The 18,832-nt window shown below is 36.7% G+C and overlaps 1 protein-coding gene across 11 annotated transcripts in view; it reads left to right on the top strand.

The window, feature by feature from the left end:
* Window positions 1-17,959, top strand: part of MAP4K5 (mitogen-activated protein kinase kinase kinase kinase 5) — a 116,415-nt gene extending 98,456 nt beyond the window's left edge. For 3 of the 11 annotated variants that reach the window (XM_036265680.1, XM_036265667.1, XM_036265717.1), the window contains 6 exons: window positions 728-796; window positions 3,238-3,330; window positions 8,694-8,764; window positions 11,875-11,930; window positions 14,602-14,618; window positions 15,361-16,178. In XM_036265680.1, coding sequence (XP_036121573.1) covers window positions 728-796; window positions 3,238-3,330; window positions 8,694-8,764; window positions 11,875-11,930; window positions 14,602-14,618; window positions 15,361-15,458 — 404 coding nt within the window. In that variant the 3' untranslated portion in view covers window positions 15,459-16,178. Of the gene's footprint in view, window positions 1-727; window positions 797-3,237; window positions 3,331-8,693; window positions 8,765-11,874; window positions 11,931-14,601; window positions 15,001-15,360; window positions 16,182-17,818 lie in introns of those variants that run through there. The other 8 variants (XM_036265742.1, XM_036265687.1, XM_036265671.1 and 5 more) reach the window with 7 other exon arrangements.
* Window positions 17,960-18,832: the final 873 nt, after the last annotated feature.

Genomic DNA, 18,832 nt, shown 5'->3' with positions numbered 1-18,832 from the left:
AGCTTTTCTCAACTCACTTAGCCATGCTTAGGACTTAAATTTTGTTCTCCTAAGTTGACCTACATATATATTTTTTTGCAGTTATCTTCAGATAGAGTGGGAGGGAGAGATGGGGAAGCAAGAGAGAGCAATATTGATGTGACAGAGACACATCGAGTGGTTGCCACCCACACGACCCCAACTGGGGCCGGGGACAAACTGCAACTGAGGTACGTGCCCCCAGCAGGAACCGAATCTGGGACTCTCTGGTCCACAGGCTGATTGATGCTCTAACTGCTGAGCCAAACCGGCCAGGGCGACCTACATACATTTTTAAAGAAAATAACATATACCCTGGCTGATATGGCTCAGTGGTTAGAGCGTCGGCCCTAGAACCAAAGGGTCATGGCTTCAATTCCTGGTTAAGGGAAGGTACCTGGGTTGCAGTTCTATCCCTGGCCCCAGCCAGGGTCGTGCGGGAGGCAACCAATTGATGTGTCTCTCTCACATCAATATTTCTCTCTCTCTTTCTCCTTCCCTCCCTTCTACTCTCTCAAAAAATCAATGGAAAAAATATCCTTGGGTGAGAATTAACAAAAAAATAAAGAACATATCATTACAAAACAATTTGTGTTACATTTCCAAGACTAGTTTTAAGTCACAGAAAAAGTCAGAATTTGTGTTCTTTTCTACGCTCTAGTTTTTACAGTATGTTGTATAACTGTAACATTGTTTTTTTCCCTCCAAGGCAGCCAACAGTTAGATTCCATTCATGTAACACAGTTGGAAAGAGATACCGTCTTAGTGTGTTTAGATAGTAAGTATTATTTTAAAGTTTACTCTGAGTATACTACTTGATATAACAAATCATTTCATGAAAGTGATTCTATTAAACTATAATCAAGATTTTCACTTTTTTCAACTTAAATGACCTTGTTCTATTGATACAAAACCTAAATTGGCTACAGATATGGTAAACAGTAATTAATTGATCTGTTTGTCGTTACTATTCATTGACTTTTTTCTTTGTTTGGCATACTTGGAAACAGAACAGTTTGCCATAACTTTGGGGTAAAATTCTATATAAAACTAATCTATAAAATTCTTTGTAAAACTATTCTGAGAGTGTTTTTCATACCTTATAATTAATGAAAAAATAGAAAGTATATAGTCATGTGCCACTTAACGGGGATACTCATTTCTAAGAAATGCATTGTTAGGTGATTTTTTTTGTTATTGTGGGAATATCGTAAGAGTGCACTTACACAAACCTAGATGATATAGCCTCCTACAATACCTAGGTTATATAGTATAGCCAGCCTACTGCTCCTAGGCTACAAACCTGTACAGTGTGTACTGTACAGCATGAGATTAAATCAAGCACAAGAGAAAATTATGTAATCAACAGACTCTGTAAACTTTAGATATATGTGGCTGCTGCCAGCATAACACAGTGTACTGTTTTACAGAAAATGTTTTTTTCTGTAAGTAGAAAGCTTACACTAAAATAACAGTAAAAAGTATAGAACAGTAAATATATAAACCAGTAACATAGCCATTTATTATCATTATCAAGCATTATGTACTGTACATAATTGTATGTGCTACACTGTTATATGACTGGCAGTGCAATAGGTTTATTTGCAATACCATCACCACAAACATGTGAGTAATGAATGTGTTGTACTACAATGGCTGCATCTCTAGGAAATGGAAAATTTTAAGCTCCGTTATAATCTTATAAAACCACCATCATATATGTGCATAACTATGGTCACTTATAGTCATGTAACATGACTTGGAGTTGTGTCAGTGAGATTTTAATAAACAGATAGATTTGACATCTTCATCTCCTAGTTGTGATTCTTTTGATGTAAGAGTTATTGATAGAAATGTAATCAGAGAAACAGAAAAACTTTTAACAACAGGTATTTAGTATTGCAGACAAACCCACCTTATTTTTATGTGGTAAATCCTGCAAGGTGAAATTCACCTAGACTTGGAAATATATTTGAAACTTGGTATATTTGCTATATTTGATCCATTTCATTATTATTTAAATTACTGAATCTGCCCATGGGTGTTCAGGGTTATTTTTTAAATTTTTGTACTGCAGAATTTGCCAATGTTTCTGTCCTAATTTCTATTCTCTGAAGAGTTCCCTTGTGGATTTACCTTATAGATTCATAAAGATCGCCTGATATTAGAGATAAATAACCCAAAACTCAAAGTGTTTCATTCACCCATCATTTCTTTTTTAAGTACTTTTCATTCTTTGAATACTGATAAGATTGGAGTATTATTCAATTTCCTTTAAGTCTATTTGATAAATTTTTTTTACCTAAACAAGTAGAGAGTTCTGTATTAATTAACCATTCTGATTAGAATGTAATTATAATAATATTGAACCTTTAATGTTAAATCTCTAATACCTTGTGAGACATCCAAGGAACATAAGTTATGCTTAGTTTCATTTTGTTGATTTATGTATTTAAAAATAATTTTTTTAAACCTTTGATTAAGCCTTCCATTTTCCAGTTATTCAAGGTAAATGGAATGTTGACTTTCTTGAGATTTTTTTTTTTAAGGAGCAGTGTAAGGCTTCAAAAATTAAGTATCAGCTATGCAGTATAAATCCGTTTTAGTAAGCACCAGTGGAGATAGGCCTGAAATCACAAATCATGTTAGGCAGATAAGAATGCAATACCGAGAAAGGTGTCTTCCAAGTAGAGCTGAGATGGTTAAAAATTAAAAAACTATAGATGAAAGTGAAATAAAATTATGTATAGTGCCCACCACATAGTTTTCTTATAAAGAAATTGTGACCCTCGAGAATACTACTTGTAGCCCCTTTGTTACAGTAGTGCTGGGTACTAAAATAATGACTACAGATATACTTATCATATATTTTGTAATTTGTAAGGGGCAAAAAATCAATTCTTATTTCTAAATACATAGGCATCAAGGCAGCCACTTTAAAAGAAACATTGTACTTTTTTAAAAAATGAGAGTATAAGTGTTCAATATATATATACCATCTAAAGAAAAAGTAGTGGAATTTTCATTTACCAAAGGAGGTACTCTTATAGTTACATTATAAAACATATTAATGACAATTTTTCAGTGGGCATGCTTGAATCAAGAAAAATAGTTGAACCTCATTAAAAATATTGTTCTGTATCCATGTAAAATCCACATATCAAGTTAAGTTTATTTTAACAGATTTGGATTTTCAGTCTTGTTTTTTCTTTTTTAAAGAATTTGTAAAAATTGTAAATCTACAAGGAAAACTAAAATCAAGTAAGAAACTGGCCTCTGAGTTAACTTTTGATTTTCGCATTGAATCTGTAGGTAAGTCTTTTTCTTTTTTTTTTTAAATAATGCTATTAGAATACTTGGGTTTTTTTCCTTCAATCTGTTTCTAGGGTTGTCTAGACCAGCACTGTTTCATAGAAGTTTCTGTGATACAGAAATGTTCTCTGTGCTCTTAAATGTAGTATAGTCATTAACCATACCTGTTGAGTACTTGAAACACAGCTAGTGCCACATTTTAATTTTTTAATTAATTCGTTTTAATTTTAATTAATTTAAATTTTAATGTAAATAGTCACATATGGCTGATAGCTATTGTACTGAACGATGTGGGTATAAACGATAATAAATAATGTTGGTTTTTTTCCTAAATATTTAAAACTTGAAATCATTTTTTAATTTTTGTTTGTTCCCTTTACATCAAGTGAATTATACTTCTCCCAATTCTTTCCAAATCATGAAGGTATTTGTGTGATATGATTAATGGTATTAGATATGCTGTAATTCTTTGTCGTGTAAGATTCTGCTTGGTGTGTGCTGTTAGTCCTTTTAGGTGTATTTTCTATATAAATAACTACTTCCCCACAGGACTTGGAAACTAATATGCCATTTTAATTTGCTTCCTTGTCAGTGAGTGTTGATTATATGTCAGTAAATATTTTCCCCAGGGATGATAGAATTTATGAAAAAAAAATACTGTGGCTGGAAACACTGAACAATTTATGATATAATTCTACCATAAGTCAAAAATAGTTAAAACAAAGTTGGCAATTTTCATTTGGGCCTTGAAAAACATATGTATTTTATAGTTACATGTATATATACTTTTAAAAATGTGTTTCTCATTATTTAAAAAGGTTTTTTAAAAAAGAATATGTTAATGGTTTCTTAACTGGAGTTTTGCCATGTCGCAAAGTATGTTCATCCCTCTGTGTAAATATCTTACATAAGTATAATTTGCTTATGATTGAAAAATCTAATCTATTGAAGCAGAAAGCCTAAACTTTCTGTAGATATCAGGACAAAAGAAATCTTGGAACTAGTTTCTTCCTTTACTTCTTTATGTCCTGGATATTGCATGCCAGTTTCTAAGAGTTAGTGTTTTCAGTAGAGATCCTGACAGGATCTTCATGTTATCTGAAACACACTGGTACCTCATCTTTTTTATATGTGCTAAATTTTTTTTTAATCCTCACCTGAGGGCATTTTTCCATTTTTTTGTTCAGATAGAGTGGGAGGGAGAAAGAGGAAAAGAGAGAAAGAAAGAGAAACATAGACGTGAAAGGGACACGTCGAGTGGCTGCCTCCTGCACGACCCAACCAGGGCTGGGAACAAACTGCATCCGAGATACGTGCCCTTAGTGGGAACCAAACCCGGGTCTCTCTGGACCGCAGGTCAACACTCTAACTGCTGAGCCAAACCAGCCAGGGCTATGTGCCAAATTTTTTAGGGAACTTTAATTGTTACAAAAAAGTTTGTTCCTCATAGGCTACCATCTCTCCCTGCTAGTGAACCTTAGGATAATTTCAGGGGTCCTCCTGGGTAAAAACAGTCCCTTTAAATCTTTTTTAAAATAAGCCAGTAACTGGGTTTCATATTCATTACAACTTGTGTGATTTGTAATTGTAAAATAGTTGTATTTTTATTGAGCACAATTATGTTTCCAAGACATTCTTTTTTTTTTTTTTGAATTGTCAACATTCATGTTTTATTTTTATTATTATTTTTTTTAAATCTTTATTGTTGGATGTAAAATGTATTACAGATGTTTCACATTTTTCCCCCATTGACCCCCTCCTCCCCACTCCCGCCCCCCTCCCACCTTTTTCCACACTATTGTCTGTGTCCATTGGTTATGTATATAAGTTCTTTGGTTTATTTCTTCCCACCCCACCAACCCCTTTCCCTTTGAGGTTTGTCAGTCTAGCAATGAATTTGTGCTTTTTAATCCCTTCACCTTTTTCACCCATTCCCCCAACCCCCTTCCCAACTGGCAACCAACAAAATGTTCTCTATATCTATGAGAATGTTTTTGTTCTTCCTGTTCATTTTGTTTGTAGATTCCATTGTTGGTAGATATGTATTCATTGCCATTTTGTTTGTTCATACATTTTATCTTTTTCTTCAAAAAGACCCTTCATCATTTCATATAATAACGGTTTGGTAGTGATGAACTCCTTTAACTTTTTCTTGTCTAAGAAAGTTTTTATATGTCCATCGATTCTAAATGACAGCTTTGCAGGATAGAGTAATCTTGGTTGTAGGTTCTTGCTTTTCATCACTCTGAATATTTCTTGCCACTCCCTTCTGGCCTGCAAAGTTTCTTTTGAGAAATCAGCTGACAGCCTAATGGGAACTCCCTTGTAGGTAACTAGCTGCCTTTCTCTTGCTGCTTTTAAGATTCTGTCTTTGTCTTGAACCTTTTGCATTTTGATGATGATGTGTCTTGGTGTGGGCCTCTTGGGGTTCATCTTGTTTGAGGCTCTCTGTGCTTCCTGGACTTGTATGTCTGTTTCCTTCACCAAGTTAGGAAAGTTTTCTGCCATTATTGTTTCAAACAGGTTTTCGATTTCTTGTTCTCTCTCTTCTCCTTCCAGCACCCCCAAGATGTGAATGTTGGCACGCTTGAAGTTGTCCCAGAGGCTCCTTACACTATCCTCATTTTTTTTGGATTCTTTTTTCTTTTTGCTGTTCTGATTGGGCATTTTTTGCTTCCTTATATTCCAAATCGATGGTTTGCTCCTTGGATTTACATACTCTATTATTGAAGCTGTGTAAATTCTTTATTTCAGTTAATGCCTCCTTCAATTCTAACTGTGTATCCATGATTTCTAACTGGTCCTTTTTTATGCTCTTGAGGCCCTCCTTAAGTTCACTGAGGTTCTCACTAAGTTCATTGAGCATCCTTATAAGCAGTATTTTGAACTCAGTATCTGTTAGATTGCTTATCTCCCTTTCGCTTAGTTCTTTTATTGGGGTTTTGTTCTGTTCTTTCATTTGGGACCTGTTTCTTTGTCTCCTCATTTTGGCTGCCTCCCTCTGTTTGTTTCTGTGTATTACTTAATGAGAGGTATGGGGCTAGCTGAGACCAGATGCTGCTCGTTTGAAAGAATTTAGGGAAAACCTGAAGCAGGATCCAAGACCTGCCAATCCTATGGTTAAGCAAGTGGCAACAGCTTGGGTGGGCTTGAAAGTTGTGTGGGGCGGGGCGGGGCGGGGCGGGGCCTCCGGGAGTCAGCGGGGCGGGACCTCTGGGAGTCACCAGGGCGGGGCTACCAGTGTGAGCCAGGTTGCTGGAGTCCCAGATAGGCTTCTGTCTGCCGCCCCGGGAAGGGCTCACCAAAGGAAGAAAGGCCTCTTACAGCACGTTTGTCCCTGAGAAAGCCCCCTCTCCAGCCCTCGCTCCAGTGCCAAACAGCTCAGTTCTTCCCTGTATGTCTCTGGTGCCCCTCAAGCTGCCTCCCCTCCAAACTTAGAGGGAGAGTGTCCGATAAGTCCGTGCGCGAGCCTTTTAGGGAGCTGCCTGGGGCTCCAGCCGCTTCAGCTTCCCTGAGCCTCAGTTTCCGCTGGTTTTTCCAGCCAGAAGTTATGGGGATTTTTCTTCCTGGCACTGGAACCCTGAGCGGGACACCTGGTGTGGGACGGGGACCCCTCAGTCCTCAGGAAGGACCTTCCCAGCCGTGGGAGCCTCCTGATTTTTATCTGCCACACTTGGGTGTGGGACCAGCCCTTCTCGCCGCCGTGCTGCCGCCGCCGCCACCCCTCGCGCCGCCGCCGCCCCTCCTACCAGTCTGGATGTAGCTGCTTTTTTAAATTCCGTAGTTGTAGGACTTCCATTCAGCTTGATTTCAGGCGGTTTTGAATGATGGTTCTGTAGTTTAGTTGTAACTTTGATGTGGTTGTGGGAGGACGCGATACCGCGTTTACCTACACCGCTATCTTGACTGGAAGTCCTCTCCAAGACATTCTTACGTTAACTTTTTTTTTTTTTTTTATCCTCACCCGAGGACATTTTTCCATTTTTTGTACAGATAGAGTGGGAGGGAGAGAGAGGAAGAGAGAGAGAGAGAGAGAAACATCGATGTGAAAGGGACACATCGAGTGGCTGCCACCCGCACGACCAACCAGGGCCGGGGACAAACTGCAACCAAGGTACATGTCTTTAGCGGGAACCGAACCCGGGTCTCTCCGGACCGCAGGCCAACGCTCTAACCGCTGAGCCAAACTGGCCAGGGCCTTACGTTAACTTTTTACAGAGTCATTATTCTAATAAAAAAATAGTAAGTTTCAGTCAATTTTTCCCATCACCTTTACTAGTGTAGGACATATAGCTCAAATGGATTCTCTTCCTCAGTATTTTTCCCTCCTCCGATGCACCTTAATGACTCCAGCCCCCTGCCAGGAAGGGCCCAGAGACTCCACTGCCTCCTCCAATTGGGGGACCTGCTCACTCTGTTTCTGAACTACTAAGTGACCCCACATGGGGGCCTCATTGGCCCAGGCCTGTGGTTGGCACCATGCAAGACACAGAGATGGGCATGGCCCTAGCAAGAATAGGTTTCCCTCTGAGACCTTCGGGCATGAGAGATGGGTGGGGGGGGGTAGGATGGTGCAGTGGGGTCAGGATCCCTCCTGAATACAAAGCCATCAAGAAGGCTGGCAAGCTTGGCTCAAATCTGTGAACCCACAGGTGGGCTTTGGGGCCTGCAAGGCCAGAGCAAAGACGCAGGATGCTCCAGAGGCCTGAGGAGGCTGGAGCTGAGACCACAACAGTGAGAGTTGTAACTGAGAGCCCCTTTAAATAGGAAGTGGCACAAAGATCATAAATATTTAGTGTGTAGTTAAATTTTGGATTGTGAAACAGGTTTGTTTTTTTTTAAGTAATGTTGTAATAGGGAAAATGTGAACATAAATAAAAGATGCTTGCTTCATTAATAGCTACTTCTAATTATATGATGGTGTTTAAATAATGATGTTTTTAATTCAAAAACAGTTATGGTATTATTTTATTCACCTAAGAAAAAAGATAGTATATTAAAGAAAAATTAATATACTGATAATCAACTCATGTTTCTTCGAAAGTTATATCAATGTCTAATCACTGTGTTATACAACTGAAGCTAATATAATATTGTATGTCAACTGTAATTGAAAAATAAATTTTTTTTAAAAAGTTAACCTATGTTTAAACAAATGCCTGGTTATATATAAACTCAATAAATTATTTGAGTTTAGGCATGGCCTAGCCACAAAAATATTGGAATTGATGGCCTAAACAGTGGAATTTTGCACCAAGCACTTGGATAGCCTTACATTATCACTTATTAAAAACAGTTAAGGAAAATGTATAATGAATTACTTGTGCTGTATTTCAGTTTCAGTTCTCTCTTATCTTTTTTAGTATGCCTTCAAGACAGTGTGTTGGCTTTCTGGAAACATGGAATGCAGGGTAAAAGCTTCAAGTCAGATGAGGTAAAGTTTCTCAGATTACCTCCAGTGATTTCCACTCAAGATTTTAAATATTAAAATGTTCATTTTATACATTTCTTTCTGAACCCACATTACTATGTTTAGTGCCTTTATTTTTTTTTAATTGATTTGAGAGAGAGAGCGAAACATTAATCTGCTGCCCCCTACAGGGGATCAAGCTCGAAACCTGGGCATGTGCCCTGACCAGGAATCTAACTGGCGACCTTTTGGTGCATGGGACAATGCCCACCCAACTAAGCCAAACTGGCTAAGGCTATGTATAGTCCCTTTAATGCTGTGAACTAGCAGAGCAAAATTGCCAGTATTATTCCTTCAAATGTTCAGTTTTGTATCATAAAATTCTCAGTGGCCACATTTCAGTCTGTTACTTTGTAATTTTTAAATATGGTTATTAAGCTTGCTAAGCATTTCTAAATTTAATAAGCCTTTTCCATAATCTAGAAGTGTATAGCTTCTTTTTTAATGTTATTTTTAAAATTCTAAGTTGATATGTATTTCTTCACAGGACTAAGAAAATTAACTCATTTAGTAAATATTTATTGAGTACCAACTACATACAAGATGCTATTATTATGGCACTGTGAGGCATGGGAAAGTATAATTATAAATAATTTCAAACTTTTAACATCTATGATATAGGCACTTTACAAACATTAGCTATTTAAGGTTTATAATTCAGTGGGGTTAGGTACTATTCATATTCCAGTTTTTACAGGCACAGAGTGGTTAAGTAACTTGCCTAGATTTACATAGCCTGAAGTTGAAGGGTCTCCAAAAATCACTTTAGCTGAGATAATCAGGATAAATTTCATGTAAGTGACAGGGAACTTGGGCTCCCACATTGAGAGATAAATCCTAATAGTTGAGACAGTACTAACAGAGACATTTTTCATTTGTGTGAGTACCTGTGTAATTCTTGTATACCATGGCCTCACAAATATGTGGACTTATTTTAAAGCTTAAAGTCTTTTATTTGAATGACCTATATAGTTTTATCCATACTCTTATTCAATATGTAATTGAGTATTTTCACCTCTTATATGAATGAGCAATTAGAATGCTTCTAAGAGAAAAATGACATAAATTTGCTGTCTTTGAATATGTCAGTTTATCTAGTTACTGATCCATGTCACTAAATGTCACCGGGTCCCTGCATTAATGAAGCCTATAGCCTTATTTACTGCCATAAGATTAATTGTTCTTAGATGCTACTTTCATTGTATCTATTTAGTTAGGAATCTATAGAAGATAACTGTTTTTCACCATATCAAGTACAAATTTTATTTCCTTTAATTTTTTTTTTTAATTTATTTTTGTTACAGATGTTTCTCCTTTCCCCCCCATTGACAGCCTCCTTCCTATCCCTTCCCCCTCCCCAGCATTGTCGTGTATGTCCATTGGTTATGCATACACGCATATAAGTTCTGTGGTTTATCTCTTTCCTTCCCTCATCCCCCTCTTCCGAGTTTTGTCAGTCTGTACCCTACTTCTATGTCTCTGGGTCTGTTTTGTTCATCAGCTTGTATTGTTTATTATATTCCACAAATAAGGGAGATCATATGATATTTGTCTTTCCCTGACTGGCTTATTTTGCTTAGCATAATACTCTTCAGGTTCCTTCCATGTCGTCTCGAAGGATGAGAGATCTTTCTTTCTTACAGCTGCATAGTATTCCGTTGTGTATATGTACCACAGCTTTTTTGTCCACTCATCTATTGATGAACACTTGGACTGTTTCCAGATCTTAGTAATTGTAAATAGTGCTGCTATGAACATAGGGGTACATATATTCTTTCTGATTGGTGTTTCAGGCTTCTTAGGGTATAGTTCTAGAAATGGGATCACTGGGTCAAATGGCAGTTCAGTTTTTAATTTTTTGAGGAAACACCATATTGTTTTCCATAGTGGCTGCACCAGTCTGCATTCCCACCAGCAGTGCACTAGAGTCCCCTTTTCTCCACACCGTCGCCAGCACTTGTTTGATGATTTGTTGATGGCGGCCATTCTGACAGGTGTGAGGTGATACCTCATAGTCCTTTATTTCCTATTTTTAACTCATCTTGCTGACCTTTCTTTCTGCTTATGTTCTCACACTTCAGTTTGGGCCTTGCTATAATATTAGTAAAGTAATATTTATCCATTTCAGTCCATAATGATTAGAACATTTCTGAACTTAATATCTGAAAATGAGCTCCATCTAATATAGCACCTAATTTATTTTCTGATTCAAGTTTAATTAATTCTGTCTTCCTAGCTAGACTACAAACTCATTGATAACAGACTATTTTTATACTTATTTTCTATCCGCATTGTTGTAGTTTGGGTTCCTCCAAAAGCTGACCTTAAGACAAGAACTCAAGTGCTGGTAGTTTATTTGGGAGTAGATCCCAAAAAACGAGTGATGGAGTGAGAAATGTAAAATAAAAAGGGGCAAAAAGCCAATAAAGAGTATAATAATAAACTGGTTCCCACTATGAGTAACCAGGGCTTAATCCCATACCGACCACTGAGGAACAGTGTAGAATGCACCTCAGAATTAACTTATTTGAAGGTGGGGAATGTGGTGCCTTTATAAACCAAATGCTATCCCTCTTGGTTAAGGGTTGCCCTTGGGGGTATAAACTCCCCACATTTTGATATAGTACCTGTGCTTGTTTGACTGCCTTCTACAGCTTTGGAGAAGACAGAGCAGAGGACCACAGGTATGTTGGTGTAAGACACTAGCCATGGGAAGTGTCCACTGGGGCTCTGCAGTCCAGCACACCTGTGTTCAAATCTTAGGTCTACGTTACATAACCTTAAGCAAGTTACTTAACCTCTTCAAGTTTTCGTTTTTTTCCCCCAGTAATATGGGAATTATAACACAAAAAGTTATTCTAGGGAAAGTGCCTGATTCATAACAGATATTTCAAAAATGTTGTTTTATTTCTACTACTAGTGTCAAAAAATACTTCTTGAAATTTATTTTATTTAAGGAATTGTCTATCAGAAATTATGATTGTTTAATAATTGCTCTATTTAAATGATTTTTAAATTATTTAAATAATATGTGAACCAAGGTATTTATTACTAACAGGTATTTTCTCTCATAGGTTACCCAGGAGATTTCAGATGAAACAAGAGTTTTCCGCTTATTAGGATCAGACAGGTAAATAATGTGGTTATTTTAATTATCAAAAGAGTTTGGTGGTTGTGTTCTTAATTACATAGTCAGACAAAACTCTTAGGATTTTTCAGCAACTTTATTGAAAGAGAGAATAGTATTTTAATTAGTTGATTAAGCTGTCTTTTGTCAGTGTGAGGATCTTCTTTTTTTTTTTTACTCACCCGAAGACATTTTTTGATATTTTGTTCAGATAGAGTGGGAGGGGGGAGAGAGAGAGAGAGAGAGAGAGAGAGAGAGAGAGAGAAACATCGATGTGAAAGGGACACATCGAGTAGTTGCCACCCGCACGACCCAACCAGGGCCTGGGACAAACTGCAACTGAGGTACATGCCCTTAGCGGGAACCGAACCCGGGTCTCTCAGGACCATAGGCCAACGCTCTAACCACTGAGCCAAACCGGCCAGGGCTGTGTGAGGATCTTGATTCTAGAGAAAGTTATACTCAACCAAGACCAAATGTGTTAATACAGGTATTTAGCCCTGGCCGGTTTGGCTCAGCGATAGAGCATCGGCCCATGGACTAGTGAGTTGCAGGTTCAATTCCGGCCAAGGGCCTATACCTCAGTTGTGGTTCATCCCTGGCTCTGGTCGGGGTCCTGCGGGAGGCAACCAGTTGATGTGTCCCTCTCACATTAATGTTTCTCTCTCTCTCTCCCTCCCACTGTATCTGAACGTAAGTGGAAAAATATCCTCGGGTGAGGATTAAAAAAAAAAAATACAGGTGTTTATGTTCCTAGTACCATGACATATTTCAGGCTCCTTTGTTTTCATCATTTCTTCCTGTTACCTTCTATTAACTATTACTATGTAAATCCAACAGAATATGTACCCCCTGTCACTTGCTTTTGTATCAGAAACTATTCGACTCAGTTTCTGAAGTCAGTCTAAATTAGGAATTATGTGGTCTCTGTGATCAAAATGAAAGACGAATTCCAAAACTTTGCCATCTCATGAAAAAATTTAGTAGTTTTTGTTCCCCTAAGTCTATATTATCTACTTCTACAACTAATAAAACACCCATTCCTTTCTATTTTCTCACCAAAAATTGTTACTACAGCGAAATTGAATAGTAGTATGCATTAGTCCTAAGACAAAGATTGAGAACTTCTGGTCTTCAAGTGTAGTGTAGTCACAAAATAATTGCTTAAATATTAGACACTTAAGGGGGAAAAGGTATGACCCCATAAAAATTTTTAGGAGACTTCTGTAAGGAGAAAAAAGATTTTTTTGAAAAATGGTAACCAGTGAGTAGAAAAGATAAACCTACAGAACATGGCAGCTTAGTAATTAGTTCTACAAAAACCAAAGAAAGACTGTGAGGACCACCTGGTTAAAGACTGAAATGAGAGGTCCTTCGCTTCTCCAAGAAGGGCTGACTAAAGAATTGTGGATCATCCAATGATCCTGGCGCAAATAGCATTTTAACAAGACATAGTAAGAGAATTCTGCTTAAGAGAAGGTAGTCATCATAAGCCATTTCTCTTAGTTACTTGTTTCCTTCCTTCCCTCTTTCAGCTGTTTTGTCTTTCTCCATTCTGTCATAATTTGCCCTAAAAAGCTATTTTTTTTTTTTAGATCATTGCCTTGTCCTCATTATCTTCCTTGGGCATCTTTTTGATCTTAAGATATATATTCTTGTATTTTCTCAAATTTTTAAAGTGGTTTTTAAAATTGTATTGTTTAAATATAGATATTTGTGTCTAGAAAAAAAGCTCTAAGTATGTCGAAATATTAAGGTTAACTGGGTAGTTGGATTATAGATAATTTTATTTTCCCCTTCTACTTTTCTGTAATACATAAAATAAGGTATATATTTATTTTTTATTGTTTTCATTACAAAATAATAATATGCTAGTTGTAAAAAACTCATACATTAGAAAAATAAGAAGTGTTTATGCAGTTTTCCCTCCAAGACTTTTTTCTCTGCATGGGTGCATCATCATCATCATCATCATCATCATTATTATTATTTAATCCTCACCTGAGGATATTTTTTCATTGATTTTCAGATAGAGTGGGAGGGAGGGAGGGAGGGAGGAGGGAGGGAGGGAGGGAGGGAGGGAGGGAGGGAGGGAGGAAGAAACATTGATATGGGAGGGACACATTGATTGGTTGCCTCCCACACAACCCTGACCAGGGCTGGGGATCAAACCGCAACTGTGGTACATGCCCTTTACTGGGAATCAAACCCAAGACTCTTCCGTGTGTGGGCTGATGGTCTAACCACTGAGCACCACCTGCCAGGGCAACTTATTTTTTTCAAATACCTTGAAGAACAGTTTGAATAGATGTCTCTTAGAACCCTGTTTTATTCTGTCAGTCCTTCTTCCACCCTCTTCTTAGTGTATTTTCTAAAGCTATTTAATACCTTTCATTGGCATATGAATCAGCTAATTTGTTTTTAGTTGGAATAAGAGAATGAGACTGTCCTGAAATGTTTTCAATATTTTATACTCATAAATTCATCAATTCTTAATCAGTTTTGCTTTTAAGTTATAAAATGTAAAGCTGAACTTAACTGTACATCTATGATCTTTATGCAATCTTATGAGAATGTAAACAATGATATTCTTTCCTGGTTTGATGTTAGTATTTGAAGCATGGAATTTCTTTCTTTACTCTTACACAAACCTTTTGTTTTGGTTTAATTGCAGGGTTGTCGTCTTGGAAAGTAGGCCAACAGAAAATCCTACTGCACACAGCAATCTTTACATCTTGGCTGGACATGAAAATAGTTACTAAGCAACAAAAACTGATCTCAAATGACAGGAAAATGAATATATTCCACTGAAAGCAAAAATATCTTGAGGAAATTCAGTACAAACTGCACTATGATTTGCTTTAACTGTTATGGGTTATATCTCAAATGATCTGTACTTTAAGGTAGAATTCAATACTTTCTGTAGCTGGAAACAGCTGTTTTATCTCTTGCCACTGTGTGGTGGTTATATCAAGTTTGCTTAATAAAAGCTATGAGATAAATAGTCCTATAGTTCCAGGAAGCCCAGTCTTTTTTTTAAAAAATAACGTTTGTAACAAGGGTGCCATGGTATTTTTAGATAACAACTCATGTGATTTATCTTCAAAATGATAAATTTAGTGACAATTTACTCATTTTATACCATGTTTTATTCCTTCTTAATGAACATAATTTTATAAACAAATTATCAAATAAGCCTTTCACTTTTACATTGGCCATTCTGTATGTTTTTGTAAAATAGAATATTTAATCTTTATTTATTAATCTCTTGCTGGAGTGGTGTAATGTATCTAACTTTTAGCAAAGGAGGGTTGCAGAGCAGCTTAAATTTTTTATAATGTATAAAAATTTTGTTTACCTATTAAGAGTAGTAAGAGGGGTTAAAGATAGTGTGTTTGGAGGTTTCATACATCCATGCAATTTTTTTTAACAGAAGTATTTTATGAAGCAATATTATCCAGAATTGCCATTCAAAGAAGTTTTGTGTTTTCAACTACAAATAGCTATAAGGGATCGTATAGAAGATCTTGATGATGGTTGAAATATTGTTAGAAGAGGTGTGTATGTAGATGTGACTACCATGTGTATGTATTCTTGACAAGCAGTATAATATACCTGTGATTTTTTTAAAATTAGGAATAATGCATAAGAAATTAATCTTCATATATATTATCATTCCCTAATGTGTGTGTGGGGGGGGGAGTATTTAACTGTCCATGATATATAATTTACATATACTATACCAGAGGGGAAACTGTAAAGCAACTACACATGTAATCTTGGGTTTTTCACATATGTAGGCATTCATTTTGAGTAGGTTTAAGAAAAAACTTTTTAAGTGAAATTGAATTCCTAATGGAATAGTACAAATAAGTATTATAAAAACCAATATTCTAAAAATAGGAAATAATGCCATTTTTGAGTTTACTTCTCTTTGGTTATTATTAGTATTTGAAATTAAAGTGTTACATGGGTACCTGGTATCTTAATCCATTTATTGAAGGCAGTTAGCATTGAGATGATGAACAAGGAGTCAGCAGTAGTAAACTGTAGCTTTATTTTGAACGATTGAGAGGAAAACAGTAGAACTATCTCATTTGGTCTTTAGCAATTCTGTAAAATAGATATTATTATCTCTATTTTTCAGATGAGGAAATACAAGGTTAGCAAGGTTAATAGACCCAATTCACACAGCATTTTAGTGGTTGAGCCCGACCATGAGTCTTGTGACTCTGTTCTTTTCACTATGCAATATGCAAACAATAAAATGTTACGCAAATAAAGTATTGTCCTTTAAAAATGCATGTGTGATTTCAGTAAATGTGTGTGGCTATTTATTTGGGGTATGTTAAATGGGGCCTCTGGACTGAAGGACACAGGATAGATATAATAGATGGGCAGGGGACCATATTCAAAACAGGAAATATTTACATACTGGATACAAAGACCAGTAACCTTCTTTTCACTGAATCCTGGCAGCCAGATATTCCCATCCTAACAATATTGGAAGATTCTTCTCTGTGCGATCCGGCCACTGCAAGTGGAAAGACCTACATAGATCCTGGTATCAGAGGTTTCCCGGCTAAACTACGCAGCTAGATAATTCTACAGTGAACATCACAGTTGACAAGCCCTCACCACCCCATGCATCCAGAGCTTACTGTTAGTCTTTTAGTCCTATGCTATTAATGATTAAACAGCCTTGGCTGGTTTGGTTCAGTGAGTAGAACATCAGCCTGCAGACCAAAGGAATGAGTCTAACCTCAGTCTCACCATTGTTATTCATTGTACTGGAGGTTCAAGTCAGTTCAAGAAAACTAAGAAAAAAGATTGAAGATTTGGAAAGAAATAAAAATACCATTATTTGCAAATAAACTATTAGAAAGTATAAGTGGATTTGGAAAAGCAGCTGGATGCACAGTCAACATAAAAATTATAAATACATATAACTAATAAGAAAATGTAAATATACCATTTACAATATAGAAAACCATCAACTACCTAAGAAAGTGAAATGCAAAATCTGTACATTTAAACTACAAGACATCACTAAAAGAAACTAAAGAAGACTTAATGTCAAATTATGCCATGTCAATTAGTTTGAAGATTTAGTATTATAAAGATGTCAGTTGATTTAAAGATTCAGTGTGATCCCAGCAGATATTTTATGGAAATTGGTAACTTGATTCTAAAATCATATAAAATGTTCAGGGCCAGGAATAGCAAGGCAACTTTAAGAGAAAACTTGGGAGTCTTAGGCCACCAGATTTCAAGAGTTACGATAAAACTGCTACAGCGCTTAAGATAGTGTGCCATTAACACAAATACAATCCAGAGTCCTGAAACAGACCCACATTCTTATATATGACATACACTGCACTAGATGAAGGAAAAGAATGTCTTCAATACATTTTATTGAAAATAATAGAAAATCAAATGAATCTTACCTACTACCTCACACAAATATAAATACCCAATAGATTGTAAATCTAAAATATATAAAACTATAAAGCTTTTAAAAAGAACATCTTCATGAAGTTGGTGTAAGCAAAGATTTCCTAAATAGAAAATTAAGCCTTTGATGATAAAAGAAAAGGTTGGGCCCTGGCCGGTTTGGCTCAGCGGTTAGAGCGTTGGCCTGCGGTACAGAGAGACCCGGGTTTGGTTCCTGCTAAGGGCACGTACCTCGGTTGCAGTTTGTCCCCGGCCCTGGTTGGTCGTGTGGGTGGCAACCACTCGATGTGTCCCTTCACATCGATGTTTCTCTCTCTCCCTCCCGCTCTGTCTGAACAAAAAATGCAAAAATGTCCTCAGGTGAGGATAAAAAAAAAAAAAAAGAAAAGGTTGGTAAGATGGACTTAATTGAAATTAACATGCTCTGTTCATTTAAGGACACCTTTACAAGAATGAGAAAATAAGCTGCAGAATGGAAGTCTTGCATTGCATATATCCGCAAAAGAGTTACCCAGAAGATAAAGAGAACTTAGGGAAAAGGAAAACAACCCAATAGAAAAATGGCCACATTTTGAACAGGCACTCCACAGAAGGTAACTAACATTCGAGTAGTCAATAAATATGATTTCATCTTTCTTGGTTATCTTAGAAATTCAAATTCAACAATGCAATACTTTATACACCTACCAAAATGGCTAAAATGAAATCAGGACAAACCTGTGAGACTAAAGAAACCAGTGTTTGCACATTGCTCGTAGAAATAGAAAATAGTTCAACACTTTGAAAGATAGTCTGGCAGTTTTGGTGAGTGTTTTTATTCCTCACCCCCCAGGTATGTTTTTACTAATTTTCAGAGGAAGGGAGAGAGAGAGACACCGGTTGCCTCCAGTACAACCGGAAAATCAAACCTACAACCTATGTATATGCCATGACTGGGAATCAAACCCGCAACCTTTTGGTGTACAGGATGATGTGACCAACTGAGCAACCCGGCCAGGGCTGATTCACATTACACTAAAAGCTAGATCTTGTCTTCCCAACTTGAAAGAATGCAGTGAGTGTGCCTGTGCACTCACATTAGATTTACACACATGCAATCTGCTTTTATCAAGGTCGGTATACTTGATATTAAAAGAGGAATGGAACCAAACTGCAGACAATTTGAAGAAAAATTTTAAATTGTTGGCTTTTCCATATATAACTCCAAAATGCAAATAATGTAAAAGAATACCACACTTTGTACTTGCTTGTATTAAGAATTGTAAAACTGTATTCTAATCATTTTTCTGTCTTCCTCTCTGGAATTAATGCCTGAGGAAAGGACTGTGTTTGTTTAAATTGGTGTCTACAGTATGTGATAGAAGTCATTCCTCAATGAATAATTTACACTACTTTCATGATCATTGAGTACAAACAGGGAGAAAGTATCTTTTTCCTGTGAATTTACACCT

This window comes from Molossus molossus, unplaced genomic scaffold (assembly GCF_014108415.1).
Source record: "Molossus molossus isolate mMolMol1 unplaced genomic scaffold, mMolMol1.p scaffold_m16_p_1, whole genome shotgun sequence".
Lineage (NCBI taxonomy): Eukaryota > Metazoa > Chordata > Mammalia > Chiroptera > Molossidae > Molossus > Molossus molossus.
The sequence above is the reverse complement of the archived record's forward strand: the minus strand, read 5'-3'. Positions and strand labels throughout refer to the sequence as shown.